Consider the following 15,140-nt stretch of genomic DNA (forward strand, 5'->3'; position numbering starts at 1 on the left):
CATGTAAATATCTTAGCCTCACACGGGTTGAAGCACAAGCATCTTTATTGTCTAGTTCATCATTACATATGCAGTAGATCACACGCTCTGTCTACTGCAGTTACTGCCAGGCAGTAGGCGAGTTCTTACACTATAAATCATATAATTAGGCAGAGTTATAATTACTAAGCATGCTGATTGGCTAACATGCAATAGCCAATCTACAGGGACAATGCACATTTTTGCCAAATGTTTTGAGAAGATCCTTGAATCTGCCTGACAGAGATGAGGGCGTGTAAATATTTAAATGCTTGGAGGGGACATTGATGTTGGTTTGCTAATCCTGCTTTTAGATTTGGAGGGCTTTGCACCTACAGCAACGTTGATATATCTCTCCATTGCTTTAAAATGCCTGCAATGAGTTGTCCAACTCTCAGAAGATTCTAAAGAGCAGAACTGCCTAAACAATCATTAATTTTATATCAGATTTGAAGTATTGATCGACAAACAACCTTTACTTCAGATAATCTTAATAATTGTGCTGGAGTATGCTGATGACCATTATTATGGGAGGCCAAACTTAAGTCATTCACTAAAATGATCCCACACTCAACATTCAAAATCCACAAACCAAAGCCTGTCTGCCCTTCTATAAACTGAGCAGTTAAAATGTTCAAACATCAATGAAAAGGTCACTGATCTGAAACATTAACGCTTCTCTCTCCACAGAGGTTACCCAGATGCTGAGTGTTTATGAATTTTCAATTTTTGGCACAGATTTCTATCTGCATTGTTTTTGCTTTTGATTTTCAATGCAGATCAATAGACTGAAGAGCTTCTAGATTGGAAATGTGTTAAATGCTGAGGATAAAGTGTATGGGTTTTAGGAAATCATCTTTATTCAGATTTTTCTTGGGCTCATTTTCAAGGCAATTTTTCATGTTGTTAAATAATGGCTGCTCAATGGAACAAACTGTGTCACCTGCAGGCAGTCAGCTTTTACAGAACATAAACTTCCAACCATAGATTTCCCAGAGGCCGGGCCGGATTTAGATGAAGGCCTAGACTATTCCACTTGTGAGGCCCCTCCCAATCCCCCACCCCCACGACGAGACGAAGATGGAAGAGTCCACCAGATTGACACCGATGTGCAGCCGAGCGTGCCAATGAGATAAGGGCTGGAAAGCTGCGCTTTTTATTTATTGCCAGTGCTAGTGTCGAGTTATCAGCTTAACACACTATTATTCTGAAATGGAGGGCAAGGAAAATTACTGAAGTGTTGTTTAGAGACTACAGTGCGTTGTGACAGCATATTGTTGTTAAGCATTAAGAAAGGCCTACGACAGTCAAAAATATTATACACCAGGCCCGTCCGAAGCTTTTCAAAAAGGGGGGTGGCATGGCAGGATTATAAAAATTTTATGTGAAATAAGTGCACGCAGCGCATATCACAAGTGCAAAGCTGAAAGATCCTTGCGGCCAGGGTCCAGTGCACGCTTAAGGGCCCTGGAAGCTCTGGGGTTTTAGATGCTCTCTGGTCAAAGGGCTGAGATGAGCAATGTAATAGCCCGCACTAAACAAGAAAATAGTTGCAGGAGTAGGCCACCTCAAACCTGCCCCACCATTTGAAATGATCATGGCAAATATATACTGGCCTACCTTAATTGGGTACATGATAATAAACTGACCTTGAAACCTTGACCTTGAAATATATATCCATATCCCATTTAAAATATTTACAATAATGTGGCCTCCACCACCCTCAGAATAAAATTCGAGAGTATGAGGTCTACATGGTATTGTATACTGAGAATTGGGAAGTTAGTTGGGTTATGTTCAACTTGAGGCAATGGACAGGGATGATAAAGAAACCTGCTGAGAGAGAACATAGTTATTGTACTGGGGCCAATAACTATGGCTTTAAAATTACCAAGAGTAAATTTAGTTAAAACTAGACTAAGTGGGACCCGTTGGGTCCCAGCATCACACTGGAGGGCTGGTCATCCAACGCAATATTCCACATCTCCACCAATTCTAATATTGGTGGCCAGTTTGGGGGGGGGGGGGGGGGGGGGCTTTCTGGAGCGCTAGTATGGGTGTTGTGGGCTGAAGTGACTGGTTTCCAGAGGGCTAGTATGCAAATTGTGCGCCAAGTGGATTCTTGGGCTGGCGTCTCAGTCAATCAAGCCTGTTGTGCTGGCAACTTACTCACTCACGGCTGGTGTGCTGGTAGTTGACTCACGGCTAATCCTTGAAATTTTATTTAAAGCAGGGTATAAGGCCACCAAATTCAAGTGCAGTTTCTTACCACTTCTAGCCGGGTGCAAGGCCACCAAATTCAAGTACAGTTTCATACCATTTAAGTAGGGTGCAAAGCCACTAAAGACAGCGAGTCGTGAACTCTCCCTCCTCCATCTTGCAGAGACTGAGCCACACCCACATTTCCGGGTTTTATAACCCCTCCCCCCCCACCAGAAAAGGTGTGGCTTTCATGGAGTGATTGACAGGAGAGAGATTGTCAACATTTTAAAAAAAAACTAATAACACTTTTATTTTTCATTGATGGGAAGAATTCTCTGCATCTGCTCAGCGGAGGGGGACTGAGTAAGATGGCCAAAAATCACAGCCGTAAGTGGTAGCGTTTTATCTAAAATCAATATACAGTGCAAACAGGAAGTGCATTTACAGTAGTGCCTTTTAACTTCAAGCCAAAGCACCCAAGCCGCCATTTACAGTAAGTAGTGCATTTCAACTTCATGCCACCATTTGCAGTGCCTTTCAACTTAATGCCAAAGCACCCAAGCTACTATTTGCAGTAAGTAGTGCCTTTCAACTTCAAGCCAATGCACTCACGCCACCATTTGCAGTAAGTAATGCCTTTCAACTTCAAGCCAATGCACCCAAGCCACCATTTGCAGTAAGTAGTGGCTTTTAACTTCAAGCCATTGCATCCAAGCCACCATTTGCAGTAAGTAGTGGCTTTCAACTTCAAACCACACCCAAGCCACAACCAAGCCATCATTAGCAGTAAGAGGTGCCTTTCAACTTCAAGTCAAAGCTCCCAAGCCACCATTTGCAGTAAGTAGTGCCTTTCAACTTAAAGTCAAAACAACCAAGCCACCATTTGCAGTAAGTAGTGCCTTTCAACTTCAAGCCACAATTTGCAGTAAGTAGTGCCTTTCAACTTCAAGCCAATGCACCCACGACCCCCATTTGCAGTAAGTAATGCATTTTAACTTCAAGCCATTGCACCAAGCCACCATCTGCAATAAGTAGTGCCTTTTAACTTCAAGCCACACCCAAGCCACCATTTGCAGTAATTAGTGCCTTTCAACTTCAAGCCAAAGCAACTAAGCCACCATTTGCAGTAAGTGGTGTCTTTCAACTTCAAGCCACACCCAAGCCATCATTTGCAGTAAGTGGTGCCTTTCAACTTCAAGCTACACCCAAGCCACCATTTGCAGTAATTAGTGCCATTCAACTTCAAGCCATTGCACCCAAGCCATCATTTGCAGGAAGTAGTGCCTTTCAACTTCAAAGCTCCCAAGCCACCATTTGCAGTAAGTAGTGCCTTTCAACTTCATGCCAAAGCTCCCAAGCCACCATTTGCAGTAAGTGGTGTCTTTCAACTTCAAGCCACACCCAAGCCACCATTGGCAGTAAGTACTGCCTTTCAACTGCAAGCCAAAGCACCCAAGCCACCATTTGCAGTAAGTAGTGCCTTTCAACTTCATGCCACCATTTGCAGTAAGTGGTGTCTATCAACTTCAAACCACACCCAAGCCACCATTTGCAGTATGTGGTGCCATAGACAGGAAAAATCCTCGGCACACATGCGGCGGAGGGGGGCTCTGAGCGAGGTGGCCACAAATGACGGCCGTAGGTGGTGGCGATCTCTCGGAAATCGCAGCACAGATCGCCAAAACCGGTCAAGAACAGAGTTTTAGTAATATAGATGTTGATGAAAAAACTAAGAATGGGCAAATTTGTCTCATCAGAATCATATAAATGTGTCCCATGGTGATGTAAAAAAGATTGTATAGTTAGCCATTTGACAATAGAATATCAAAATTTAAGAACATTTAAAGTGCTTCAGAAGCATATAAAGATAGATGTTGGGCAAAGGATGTTACTTGGTAAACAAAACACTTGCACAGGAAGATGGTTTTTATGGGTGTGGTTTAAGATAATGTTCCAGAGCTGAGGGACAGCAATTTCCATAAAATCATCAATGCCATTCAAAAATAAAATTAAGACAAATGGTCAACGTGAAGAAGGCAATCTTTCAGATCACAATACCAACTTCCAATTTGTTAATGTAGCATTCACTCTCGCAGGACAATTGTTTGTTAAACTGGTTCTAAAATATGTTTACTTCAATTGTGTAGGTCGAGTCATTTCCAGTTTCCAACTACCGAAGCCCATTGGCTCAGCGTATGAAGAGATCAATGCTCTGGCCGGTGGATCGCAGAGACCCATTGGTGCCACCTGTAGAGTGGACTCCGAATGCATCACCAATTACTGTGCAAATCAGGATACGTACGTATTGAAGTACCATTCCTATACCACAATTATTTACAAGAGACACTTTTTATATAAAACTTGCTTAATGTGCGGGGATCGCTGGTCAGTGTGAACTTGATGGGCCGAGGAGCCTGTTTCCGTGCTTAGTTTAGCTTAGAGATACAGCAGAAACAGGCCCTTCGACCCACCGAGTACGCACCAACCAGCGATCCCCGCACATTAACACTATCCTACTACTAGGGACAATTTACACATACACCAAGCCAATTAACATACATACCTGTACGACTTTGGAGTGTGGGAGGAAACCGAAGATCCCGGCGAAAACCCTCGTGATCACGGGGAGAACGTACAAACTCAGTACAGACAGCACCCGTAGTTGGGATCGAACCCGGGTATTCGGCGCTGGAAGCGCTGTAAGGCAGCAACTTTACTGCTGTGCCACCATGTTGTATCACTAATTAAACTAAAAAGGGATCCCAAAGAAATGTTTAGAAATTAGATGTTGTAATTCTGTGTAATTCTCTGCCACAGAAGGCAGTGGAGGCCAATTCAAGTCAAGTTTATTCGTCACATACACATACGAGATGTGCAGTGAAATGAAAAGTGGCAATGCTCGCGGACTTTGTGCAAAAAGACAAACAACCAAACAAACTACAAACAGAATGGAACAGAATGATGTTCTTTTACATATTAAATATTGTGGGCGGAAGGAAAAAGGGAAAAAAACACCAATTTATTTTTAAAAAAGCAGTAGAGTGGTACAGTAAAAGTTAGTCCCTGGTGAGATAGGAGTTTCCAGTCCTAATGGCCTCTGGGAAGAAACTCCTTCTCAACCTCTTACAGCATGGCAACGGAGGCGTTTGCCTGACCGTAGCAGCTGGAACAGCCCGTTGCAGGGGTGGAAGGGGTCTCCCATGATTTTATTGGCTCTGGAGTTGCACCTCCTGATGTATAGTTCCTGCAGGGGGGCAAGTGAAGTTCCCATAGTGCGTTCGGCCGAACGTATTACTCTCTGCAGAGCCTTCTTGTCCTGGGCAGAGCAATTCCCAAACCAGGTGGTAATATTTCCGGACAAGATGCTTTCCACAGCCGCTGCGTAGAAGCACTGGAGGATCCTCGGAGACACTTTGAATTTCCTCAATTGCCTGAGGTGGTGAAGGCGCTGCCTTGCCTTACTCACGAGTGCTCCGGCGTGTGATGTCCATGTCATATCCTCAGAGATGTGGACACCCAGGTATTTAAAACAGCTCACCCTATCTACAGGATCCCCATTTATCCTCAATGGTGTGCACGTCCTCGGATGATGTGCCCTCCTAAAGTCCACGGTCAGCTCCTTCATTTTTTTGATGTTCAAGAGGAGGCTGTTGTCCTGACACCAGAGTGCTAGATCAGCCACCTCCTCTCAGTAGGCCTTCTCATCGTTGTCTGAGATCAGGCCCACCACCAGTGTCATCAGCAAGCCTGATTATTGAGTTGGAGCTGAACCTGGCCACACACTCATGTGTGTACAGGGAGTACAATAGGGGGCTGAGGACACAACCCTGGGGCGATCCTGTGCTCAGGGTGAGGGACCTCGATGTATTCCCTCCCATCTTGACTACCTGGGGCCTGGCGGTGAGAAGGTCCAGGGCCCAGGCACACAGGGGGGTGTTGAGCCCTAATTCCAGTAGCTTCTCGGCCAGTCTGGTGGGGACTATCATGTTGAAGGCTTAACTGAAGTCTATGAACAGCATCCTCACGTAGCCCCCCTTCTGGCTGTCCATATAACAATTACAGCACGGAAACAGGCCATCTCGACCCCTCTAGTCCGTGCCGAAAGATGATGCCGAAAGCTGTCAAGATGAGAGAGAGCAGTGTGCAAAACCTGGGAGACCGCATCATCCGTGGATCTGTTCGGACGGTATGTGAAATGTAGCGGGTCCATGTTGCGAGGGAGGAACGCGCAGATGTGTTTCTTCACCAGCCTCTCAAAGCATTTCATGACTACCGAGGTAAGGGCCACCGGACGGTAGTCATTCAGACAGGTTGGGGAGGCATTTTTTGGTACCGGTACAATGATGGATTTTTTGAAGCAGGCAGGGACCACGGACTTGTCCAGGGAGAGGTTGAATATTGTAGTGAGCACCGGAGCTAGCTGCGCAGCACAGGACTAGAGTACTCACCCCGAGATGCCATCTGGGCCTGCAGCTTTCCTCGTGTTCACCCGTATCAGAGCCCTCCTCACATCGTGCTCGGACAGCGAGAACGATGTGATGTTTTCAAGAGAGGGTAAGATATAGCTCTTAGGACTAACGGAATTAAGGGATATGGGGAGAAAGCAGGAACGGGGTACTGATTTTGGTTGATCTGCCATGATCGTATAGAATGGCGTTGCTGGCTCGAAGGGCCGAATGGCCTACTCCTGCATCTATTTTCAGTTTCTATACTATCTAAACTGTCATTACAATGGCATAGCAAATTGAATTAAAATTTGCTTACGATTTGAATGCAGCTTCAGATAATGCCTGATCAAAATTTGCTTTTTACTCAGGATTCCTGCATCTGCAGCCTCTTATATCTTCATGATGGAATAACTCCAGCTCACATTCCCCATTAACAGGTGAACGATCCAAAGCTTGGTGAATTTGGCCTCAATGATAGGAAGATCCAACATGTAAAAATCATAGAGCGATTTCACTATGAACACATGGCTGCCACAAGCCATTTATCCCTGTGGTTACTTTTCTGACACCTCTTGCTCAACTCCCAGAAGGTCAGGGAGGTTGTGATGCCCCACTTTCATAGTCCATAATCATATTGAAGATCAAGTGGGCTTTTGCTTCATGGGGTTATCCTCACTGAGCTTGCCTTAGGACACCTACCTTAATGTGACAGGTGTACCACCCCAGTTGAACTCTTCACCTGCCACCGGTTCTGCAGTGGTTTGCACCTGGCCACTTCTGACCCAAAGCAAGTGCTCCTCAGGGCTCACCTCCCCAGGCATGTGAATGGTTGCTGAGTTTTTGAAGTGCTCCTTTCAGCAAGCACACAGTTCCTCTCTACACTAGATATGCTGATCACTTTTCTTGTCTTGTTGGGCAAGTCTTTAGGTGTTTGGGCCATGGACCACTTTGTTAGAGTTGAAGCATTCGACCATCATGATGAGGGACCGCCCAACACTCACCCACCATGTGGTCTTAAGTCACCGGCTTTCTTTTGCACTTCATCATTTTACAAATGGTTACAAAACAAATTGAACAACAGATTTATTAATATTTTGTCAGTAACATTGAACAAGATGGACATTCTGTTGTGCCAAACATTGGTCAGCAGTTAGACACAAAAAGCTGTAGTAACTCAGCGGGACAGGCAGCATCTCTGGAGAGAAGGAACCTCTTCAGACTGAAGAAGGGTCTCGACCCGAAACGTCATCCATTCCTTCTCTCCAGAGATGCTGTCTGTCCCGCTGAGTTACTACAGCTTTTTGTGTCTATCTTCAGTTTAAACCAGCATCTGCAGTTCCTTCTTACACATTGATCAGCAGTTACATAAAATGCTAAAATAGCACAGTGTGCATTGTTTATTTTTTTTACATTTTCATTATAAAACTATACAGGAGTTTCATATTCGGCAATGAGTTCAAATGCATAGTATACAGGTGTAAGAAAGCATGGGGTCTTCAAATCAATGACACTAGAGGCTGCTTTCCCAGAACTCATTCATAATTTTGACATTGTTTTGTTCTGTATCTTTAGCCAGAAGCCAGACATGAATGGATGGATTCTGATGATAATTCAAGATTGCAAAATTAGTCTTCATTATAAATTAGCCTGGTAGATCTCCCACTGATTGCAAAGGTTATTTAACTAGTTTATTAGATGACCCTGAACCATGACATTTCTGGTCCACCACCATTCAATAATTGCATTTTCCGCCTTATCTTATTCAGCAGTATCAGATCCATTACCCAAACAAGAACACCAGTCATTAAAGGTGGCTGCATAATTAACATAATCTTCCTAAAACCCATTCCATCAAGTTAAAAAAAAATGACATGGCAATGCGAGGTGGCTGGAATACATTTAAAGGAATCATGTCTACAGGATCTTTGCAGAATTGATTAGAAGGGAAATATATATTTTTAAATCACATTCAACCAATGCGAGTGCAAAAGTCAGTTTTGTATTTGCACCCATGTACAAACTAGAATTGTGGTGCTAATTAACTAATACCCAATATCACAAGTTGATTTTTTTCCTCTAAAAAATGTCTCAGCAGTGAAGAATAAATAAAGTGCAATCAGGGCTGCATGTGTAGTTGGGGTGGGTTGAAGAAGAAAGATTGTGCAAATGAGAAAATGACTCAAACCAACTCACTCAGAATAGGAGTTACCCAAGAGCAGGGAGTTATCTATTAAGAAGTTAAAAACGCTAAATTACACAGTCCATTATATACAGAATGCAAGTTATTGGGAAATTCCACAGTGTACCATGCACAATATTTATACTAGAGCAACTTCACTATCATAAGTGATCGAGATTATAAGGCTTAGTTACGAAAGGCTTCTGTCCCTATATAATTTAGGTTTGGTAGTCAATAATGGAGAGATGTGGTGCCCTGTCTCCTTTGGAATCATGGTAATCACATAATTATTGAAGCGTTAAATACTCCATTTGATAACCAAACTTGCAAAATTGTGACTACTTTTCATACTTTGAATAATTAACATCAGTTACATCAAATTTCAAGGACCAGTTTGTTCATAAGTCATAGAAGATGTAGAAGGAAACCCAAAACAAACATGTATGTTGCTTTGATGTCACAGCTGAAGAGTTGCGGCATGGATACTTATGATGATATCAAAAGTGGTGCTCTTTCCGCTTCTGTTCCCTGTTCAAAAACAAGCGCAACACTTCATCATTAAAGCATAAAAAGGCCGCATTATAAATATCTCGGAAGAGCAAGATAATCACTTAGTTTCATGTTTAAATATGGTTATTACTTCCTGAACAAAAGGATTTAGGGATACATTTTAAACTGGAAGGGCACTTGCATTTCTTCTTCCCATTCCTGGATGCCAAAGATTACTATTCACCCACTTGACCACCTTCTGTTGATTAGGGTCAAAGTAAACAATTTTCAACTTGATCATAATTTAATGTTACATACTGGAAATAAAAGAACATGGTATCTAACACGATAGTTTTTAAAATCGTATTCTTGAGTTACTCTGATTCTGTTGGCCTAGTTTTACCTAAGATAGGCTTAAAAGATGGCCAAAATTGCCATCCAAATAATAGTATGATTCAAATCTCATTTAGCAATAAGGATACATTAAATTTATTTTCATTAATAGATTAGCAATAACCGGAGGTAAAATTTACGAGCTACGCTGGGATCAATTATAAGCCAGTCACTTCATGTTATAATGTGGGCAGTATTCCAGATTAAACCACAACACTCTTCTCTTGATTCTTTCTGTCTGTCGCTCTTTTCACCACCTGCCGGTCTTTCTTGTCACCTACCTGGCAATCTTTTATTCCATTTCTCTCAGTCGCTTTTGCTTCCCTAGTCCCAACTCCTACACCATCTGTCACCATCACTTTGAAGACCCTCAAGTCTACACAATGCCTTGAGCCACAAACAAGACTCCTGCCTTATGTGTTTTAGATCATAAGGATATCATGGAAGCTTGGCTCATGAATTCACCATTCCCTAACTGAGGCCCCCAATCTTGGTGATACAATCCACTGTTTATCCAACCTATTCTACGAGGAAGTGCCAATGTCCTAAACATGGGATTATTTAGTTCACCAGCCCAACCAAATCTTCCCAAGACTACATTCTTCAACTATTTACTCCTCCACTCAAACACTTGCCTCTCAAATCCTAATTTTCCCTTGATTTCATGCTGCTGGAGCCTCCCTCTCTTCTCAAACCCTTGGAATCAGCTAAAGTCACCCAATTACTTCATCACCATGATACAGATGCCCTTCTCTTCTTGCTCCTCCTTCAATCTATCCCTCCATATACATTGTTTCCATGACCAACCCTGTGACAATGACAAATCACATGGCCTGTCGATGTCTTAACACGAGCACCTATCCCCCGCCAGATTTATGCACTTAGAAGAATATATGTAACATGTCTCAAAAAATAATGATAGAGGGTTTGTGGCAGTTGGACAAAGTGACCTGGGAAAACAGATTAAAAGGACAAATAGAAGCAGGAACATTTAAGGAGATACTTCACCATGCTCAAAGATGCGTTCCAATCCAAAACAAAGATTAAAAGGACAATCCACTACATAGAAGTTTACATGCATTACCACAGATAACATTCATGAACCAATGGAAAACAGAGGTGGGATAAATGAGTCATTTTCAAGTCAGCAAGCCACACTGCGTGGGATGCCACCAGCATCAACATTGGGATGCTGGTGGCTATTTACAACTTATATAGGGACGAAACTGGCAAATTTTCCTGATAATAGAAAGATTATTATCTTTCTATTAATAACAAAGAAAATCAAAGTAATATTTAAAGGAAGCAAACACAGTTGCAGAGAGACATGTATATCATAAGAAACACAGGTTAACTTGCAAGAAAAGCAATAATCAGGATGATAAAAGGAACATCAGTTTTCGTTGCAAAGGACATGATGCAGTTGTGGCGGCACCTGGTGGCAAGCCACGGGCACAACAAACCCTCGGTTCTGGAGGGCGGCGTCTCAGTGTGGGAGACGCTAGTCACGGGGTTTGTACCCGAGTTGGTATTTAAGGCCGGGAAACGCCCATGACCATTGAGGAGTAGGGAGCTGTATCGTTGAGAATAAATACGTCTAGTGCACACAACTTGTGTCCACTTAGTTTTTGGGTGGACTCCTGCGATTCCCCGCTACACAATATGGAAATTATGGGCATCAATGAGATCCGTTTGAGTTATGAACACACTTTTGGTCTCCTTCCTCAAGAAATAATATATTTGGACTGGAGTTAGTTCAGGAAAAAACTTCCTATGTTGATTCCCAAGAGAAATGATTTCAGGTTAATGGCTGGTCATCAAATGTTGACCATTTCTTTCTCCACAAATGCTGCTTGATATGCATTGTTTGCATTACCCACGTAAAAGTTCTTCTGAAGAAATGTTGGAAAGGTTGGACCTATGGAGATTAAATGCGATCTTTCTGGGACATCGAAGATTATGGAGGGGCTTAACAGGATGGATTCTGAGAGGATGCTTTCCCCCGTGGTAGTCTTGAACTAGGAAGCATGGTTTTTAGATGCAAGGCAGAGTACAGGGAGAATATTTTTGCCTAATGCATTGGGAATTTTTGAAATTCTCTAACACCGAGCAGTCATTGAACATATTCAAGGCTGAGACTGTACTGCATGGCAGTAGAGGGTTATGGAGATAACTCAGGATAGGATAAGAAATGAGGGCATGATCATAGAAACATAGAAATTAGGTGCAGGAGTAGGCCATTCGGCCCTTCGAGCCTGCACCGTCATTCAATATGATCATGGCTGATCATCCAACTCAGTATCCCGTACCTGCCTTCTCGCCATACCCTCTGATCCCTTTAGCCACAAGGGCCACATCTAACTCCCTCTTAAATATAGCCAATGAACTGGTCTCAACTACCCTCTGTGGCAGAGAGTTCCAAAGATTCACCACTCTCTGTGTGAAAAAAGTTTTTCTCATCTCGGTTTTAAAGGATTTCCCCCTTATTCTTAAGCTGTGACCCCTTGTCCTGGACTTCCCCAACATCGGGAACAATCTTCCTGCATCTAGCCTGTCCAACCCCTTAAGAATTTTGTAAGTTTCTATAAGATCCCCTCTCAATCTCCTAAATTCTAGAGAGTATAAACCAAGTCTATCCAGTCTTTCTTCATAAGACAGTCCTGACATCCCAGGAATCAGTCTGGTGAACCTTCTCTGCACTCCCTCTATGGCAATAATGTCCTTCCTCAGATTTGGAGACCAAAACTGTACGCAATACTCCAGGTGTGGTCTCACCAAGACCCTGTACAACTGCAGTAGAACCTCCCTGCTCCTATACTCAAATCCCTTTGCTATGAAAGCCAACATACAATTTGCTTTCTTCACTGCCTGCTGCACCTGCATGCCTACTTTCAATGACTGGTGTACCATGACACCCAGGTCTCGCTGCATCTCCCCTTTTCCTAATCGGCCACCATTTAGATAATAGTCTGCTTTCCTGTTTTTGCCACCAAAATGGATAACCTCACATTTATCCACATTATACTGCATCTGCCAAACATTTGCCTACTCACCCAGCCTATTCAAGTCACCTTGCAGTCTCCTAGCATCCTACTCACAGCTAACACTGCCCCCCAGCTTAGTGTCATCCGCAAACTTGGAGATATTGCCTTCAATTCCCTCATCCAGATCATTAATATATATTGTAAATAGCTGGGGTCCCAGCACTGAGCCTTGCGGTACCCCACTAGTCACTGCCCGCCATTGTGAAAAGGACCCGTTTACTCCTACTCTTTGATCAGATGAACAATGAACTTAATGAATGTGAGAGCAGGCCCAAAGAGCCACATGGCCTCATCACGTTCCCATTTCATACACCATGCAATACCCACCTCGCGATTCGTGCATGCAAGTATGATGAAGATCAACCCAAAGAGTATCCCTAGACCCATCATCATAAATGGGATTGCAGTCACCACTTCCGTCTGCAGGATAATGGAATTCAACTTCGCAGCCGATGAGTCATCAATCAAAACGCTCTGCAGCAAGAAAGGTTCAAAGGGGAAGGTTTAACCAGTAACCACATCTGGTAACACGGACATAATACCGTGTTCTCAACAGATCAAAACATTTCACCCTATTACGTGAAGCAGTCATTCATTTGAACTTCTTCCTATCTAGTGTAATGCATTATTTATTCATAATGTAGTCACATTTGCAGTAAAGAAAGTCAGTTCAGTCATTTTAAATTTGCCTTAGGATCATATCACAGTCTTAACTACTTTAAAAAATCCAGTTTTGCTCATTTGTCAGGTTTTCAAATAGTATTAGTTCCTGTTAGATACTCAAAACTGTCCCAGACAGCATTTTGGCCCAATTCGAATCACAATTGATTATTAAAGCTTACAAATTTCAAGACTTCTACACGATTATCCAGGGACAGACTGGGATGGGGAACTAAGTGTTGGTGTGCAGGGGTGCTTAGGATTGGTTTTGCTAGAACTTTCCTAGTTTTAAATCATTGTTTTAAGATTAATCAATAGAAACAAACAACCCAAATAGAATTCCCATGTGGGAAATTTAAACAAGTTAACCTTTACCATTTCTAAGTTTAATCAGTCTAAAGAAGGGCCTTGACCCAAAACGTCACCTATCCATGTTCTTCAGAGATGTTGCCCGACCCGCCGAGTTATTCCAGTGCATGTGTTCTTTTACTATTTCTAATATAGGCAGATTAGAATGATGGCTGATCCACAATTAATTTGAGCTAAAAGGTTGTTTTGATCAAAAAACAAAACATGTATCAAGACAGCAAAAAAAACTATAAACTGAATTTCTGGAATGCTTTCCAATGATTTTGCTAAGTTTTTGTAATTAATTGCTAGCAATTTGAGCAGAATTCACTACACTCAACTAAACACCGACTTACATGAAAAATGTTGCAAAGGTAATAATTGGTTAAAAATTGCATTATAGCCATGAAGAAAAATATTAGTTGTGATGTACAAGTGAGATCCCTATGGCTGAAGCTTTTGGGTAAGGGATACCAACACAGCAGGGCAGCAATGGGCGAGTAGCTAATAGAAGGCTTATTGGGTGGGTTGTGGCAGCAAGAGACAGAGTCTGAGCATTGTCATGAAGCAGGGGCACATATATAAGTAATGCTACAGTGATAAAAAAAAAGTGTTTGGAATCTCTCTTAGAATAGGTAGGGCACAATGAACACCAGCATGTTTGATATAAGAAAGAACTGCAAATGCTGGTAAATTTGAAGGTAGACAAAATGCTGGAGTAACTTGGTGGGTGAGGCAGCATCTCTGGAGAGAAGGAATGGGCGATGTCTCGGGTCGAGACCCTTCTTCAGATGTTTAGGTTGGAGTTGGGGAGTGGGTGGTCTGCAGCGAAATCACTGACACAGTTAAATGTTTTATAATGGGAAAGAACATATTAGTTTCAATCTACCTAACAATTGGAGGATATTGCATGTCGTAAGACACATTCCAATGGCTATTCCCAGCCCCTCAAGGGCTGGATATGCAATTATTAAAGTGTTAAGTTTATAAATTGTACAAAGCAAATAGCACTTGCTAATTTTTACCAAGGTGATAACTGATGGGAAAACCTCAAGTCTGTAACTCTATAATTAGTTGTACCCAACCTACGGGGTAGTATATTAGAGGGCAGTTGGGAAACAGTGACAACATGAGCAAATTGAGCAGTAGAGCCATGAAAGCAAACTGCGCCCCTTACATTGAGAAAGAGGATTCTGCACAGAGGAATTCTGGGATCAGAGGTGATGGTGATGGAATTTTTTCTGGAAAGCAATGCAGCCTCAGCAATGCAGCTAAATGCATTTCGTTGTCTCTGTACTGTACACTGACAATGACAATTAAAATTGAATCTGAATCTGAGATGGTACCATTGCAACAATA

General features: G+C 42.5%; 1 protein-coding gene across 1 annotated transcript in view; it reads right to left on the reverse strand.

Annotated features, from left to right (window-relative positions):
- Positions 1 to 7,726: 7,726 nt before the first annotated feature.
- The window catches only part of scarb2 (scavenger receptor class B member 2), a 31,933-nt gene continuing 24,519 nt past the window's right edge, over positions 7,727 to 15,140 (reverse strand). The window contains exons 11-12 of the mRNA XM_033024646.1: positions 13,101 to 13,247; positions 7,727 to 9,375 (exon numbers count right to left, since the gene is read on the reverse strand). Of these exons, the coding sequence (XP_032880537.1) occupies positions 9,334 to 9,375; positions 13,101 to 13,247 (189 nt within the window). The 3' untranslated portion in view covers positions 7,727 to 9,333. The remainder of the gene's footprint in view (positions 9,376 to 13,100; positions 13,248 to 15,140) is intronic.

This window comes from Amblyraja radiata, chromosome 1 (assembly GCF_010909765.2).
Source record: "Amblyraja radiata isolate CabotCenter1 chromosome 1, sAmbRad1.1.pri, whole genome shotgun sequence".
Lineage (NCBI taxonomy): Eukaryota > Metazoa > Chordata > Chondrichthyes > Rajiformes > Rajidae > Amblyraja > Amblyraja radiata.